General features: G+C 43.4%; 1 protein-coding gene across 1 annotated transcript; it reads left to right on the top strand.

Moving 5' to 3' along the window:
• The first annotated feature begins 2,823 nt into the window (after window positions 1–2,823).
• LOC137294348 (uncharacterized) lies at window positions 2,824–3,408 on the top strand. The gene has a single exon (XM_067825355.1). The coding sequence runs from the start codon at window positions 2,824–2,826 to the stop codon at window positions 3,406–3,408; it is 585 nt and encodes a 194-aa protein (XP_067681456.1).
• The last annotated feature ends 242 nt before the right edge of the window (window positions 3,409–3,650 follow it).

Consider the following 3,650-nt stretch of genomic DNA (forward strand, 5'->3'; position numbering starts at 1 on the left):
CCCTGTAGGGTGCATTTAAAGCAAAATGGTGGACAAACGGTGTATTTACAAATGACATCTAAAGCTGTGTTTTTAGTTTTCGATCGAATCTGAATATACGCTATCATGTAGGTGGGCTGGTGTTTGTCCTTAGTTCAAAGCGAGCAATCACCACGGAGAGCACGTTTATGTTTGAGTCAATGACAGACTCAAACAACCATGGCTAACACGCTCACATGTTGGCATTTGTTTCTTTTCATAAGATCCAAAACTGAATACTATAAAATATATCTATAACGACCATTGTTTCACTCACTATATACAGCCATTACAAACAAAGGCTTGACTGCAGCTCCCACGTGACGTGTAACGTAAAGCGAATTCCTCCCTGTACCTAAAAGCCTATCGTCAGCGTCAGCCTGTCGAACACCCTCCTAGTCGAACTTATCAAACACCCTCCTTGTCGAACTTACCGAGCACCATCCTTGTCGAAAGAAAATGTGGTTCACACCGAAAGTGTTTCACAAATTTGCTCATAGCAGCATTGTTTATGCTGTACTTTTGAAATGAGAGGATGCAGTAAGCTCCTGAATGTACTTTTCCAATTCCGTTTGTTGTCGATAGAATGTGTTGGAATGAAACAATTGCCCATACACCAATACCTTTGTCTATGTTTATTGGGACAAGCTGAATGGGGACACGAAAGTCCGGACATCTACGGCTGAAGCCTTCTTCATATACGTGTACGTCTGTATCAGCATCTGCGTATACCGTCCATATCATCTTTCCACTCTTCATCTAACTCTCCATCCATGCATGCCATTACATACTGGAAATACATAGACATGCCAACTTCTGTACACACGCATACATACTGGAAATACATAGACATGCCTACTTCTGTACACACGCATGCACACTGGAAACACATAGACATGCCTACTTCTGTACACACGCATACATACTGGAAACACATAGATATGCCTACTTCTGTACACACGCATGCATACTGGAAACACATAGACATGCCTACTACTGTACACACGCATGCATACTGGAAATACATAGACATGTCTACTTCTGTACACACGCATGCATACTGAAAATACATAGACATGTCTACTTCTGTACACACGCATGTATACTGGAAATACGTAGATATGCCTACTTCTGTACACACGCATGCATACTGGAAACACATAGATATGCCTACTTCTGTACACATGCATGCATACTGGAAACACATAGACATGCCTACTTCTGTACACATGCATGCATACTGGAAACACATAGACATGCCTACTTCTGTACACATGCATGCATACTGGAAACACATAGACATGCCTACTTCTGTACACACGCATGCATACTGGAAATACATAGACATGTCTACTTCTGTACACACGCATGCATACTGGAAATACATAGACATGTCTACTTCTGTACACACGCATGCATACTGAAAATACATAGACATGTCTACTTCTGTACACACGCATGCATACTGGAAATACATAGATATGCCTACTTCTGTACACACGCATGCATACTGGAAACACATAGACATGCCTACTTCTGTACACATGCATGCATACTGGAAACACATAGACATGCCTACTTCTGTACACATGCATGCATACTGGAAACACATAGACATGCCTACTTCTGTACACATGCATGCATACTGGAAACACATAGACATGCCTACTTCTGTACACATGCATGCATACTGGAAACACATAGACATGCCTACTTCTGTACACACGCATGCATACTGGAAATACATAGACATGTCTACTTCTGTACACACGCATGCATACTGGAAATACATAGACATGCCAACTTCTGTACACATACATACATACTTCTTCTACTAAATTTCTACCAGCACTGCTGCTGCTGCGACTTCCACTACGCGATGACTAATAACTGAGATTTTGAGCCAAAAATTCACAATATTTATAGGTTATTATTGTTTAACCTTATAGCTGCCATACACTTGTAAACCAGGCTCCTATCCCATACCTCTTCTCCCCGACCTCACCCCCTTTACTTACACCCTCCCCACCCTTCCTGTTCCGTCCACCCAGCCAGCCTGTTTCTTAAGTCAACTCCTTAACCTGCCCTCTTCAGTTGAGTCCGACTCATGGTACGACTGCCTCCGCTCTGACATGACAAAATCCAAAACACTACCCTCTCCTCGACCCTGTCCCCTCGGCTGTTATCAGGAGCCAGGGTGTCCATATATCCGTCACACGGGGTGCTGCTGGCAGATTTATACGCCGGCAATAACGCTCAGCACCCAGTGTCACGACCAGGCGGTGTGTAGTTCCTCTTCCTATAAGCAAGTGTCAGTAGTAGACTGAATAAGCAACTAGACAGTCAGGACAAGTTGAATACGTCACTAGACAGTCAGGACAAGTTGAATACGTCACTAGATTGTCAGGACAAGTTGAATACGTCACTAGACAGTCAGGACAAGTTGAATACGTCACTAGATTGTCAGGACAAGTTGAATACGTCAATAGACAGTCAGGACATGTTGAATACGTCACTAGACAGTCAGGACAAGTTGAATACGTCACTAGACAGTCAGGACAAGTTGAATACGTCACTAGACAGTCAGGACAAGTTGAATACGTCACTAGACAGTCAGGACAAGTTGAATACGTCACTAGACAGTCAGGACAAGTTGAATACGTCACTAGACAGTCAGGATAAGTTGAATACGTCACTAGACAGTCAGGACAAGTTGAATACGTCACTAGACAGGACAGGTTGAATACGTCACTGGATAATGGGGACAAGCAGAATACGTCACTAGACAGTCGGTATAAACTGAATATGTCACTGAACAGTCGGTATAAGCTGAATACGTCACGGAACAGTCGGGACAAGCTGAATGCGTCACTAGACAGTCGGTATAAACTGAATATGTCACTGAACATTCGAAATCAGCTGAATATGTCACTGGACAGTCGGTGTAAGTTGAATGCGCCGCTGGACAGTCGGTGTGAGCTGAATAAGACCATGGACTGTCGGTATAACCTGAATACGTCACTAGATTGTCAGGACAAGTTGAATACGTCAGTGAACAGTCAGGACAGGTTGAATGCGTCACTGGATAATGGGGACAAGCAGAATACGTCACTAGACAGTCGGTATAAACTGAATATGTCACTGAACAGTCGGTATAAGCTGAATACGTCACGGAACAGTCGGGACAAGCTGAATGCGTCACTAGACAGTCGGTATAAACTGAATATGTCACTGAACATTCGAAATCAGCTGAATACGTCACTGGACAGTCGGTGTAAGTTGAATGCGCCGCTGGACAGTCGGTGTGAGCTGAATAAGACCATGGACTGTCGGTATAACCTGAATACGTCACTGGACAGACTACATCACAGAAAAACACGTTTTCTGTAAATCATTAAGATTGTTAAAAGTATCACAGTAGGCAATGCATGTTTCTAAAGGAGGTGGTGCTATTTCCTTGTATATTGGGCAATAATAGAGCATGGGTCTCATCCTCCACGTGGCTTAGAAATATGTCAGTGGGCGTTTGTGTAGGTGTGTTTCATAACCTGTATGTTTGTGTGAGTTATAGGTGTAACTCTCTGTGTGTGTCTGTGTGTGTGTCTGTGTGTGTGTACGTGCGCGCGCGAGCA

The sequence above is a fragment of the Haliotis asinina genome, chromosome 8 (assembly GCF_037392515.1).
Source record: "Haliotis asinina isolate JCU_RB_2024 chromosome 8, JCU_Hal_asi_v2, whole genome shotgun sequence".
In the NCBI taxonomy this organism is placed as follows: Eukaryota; Metazoa; Mollusca; class Gastropoda; order Lepetellida; family Haliotidae; genus Haliotis; species Haliotis asinina.

Excerpts from the sequence above, each read along its gene's own strand:
- LOC137294348 (XM_067825355.1), top strand. The coding sequence starts at position 2,824 with ATGTCACTGAACAGTCGGTATAAGCTGAATACGTCACGGAACAGTCGG.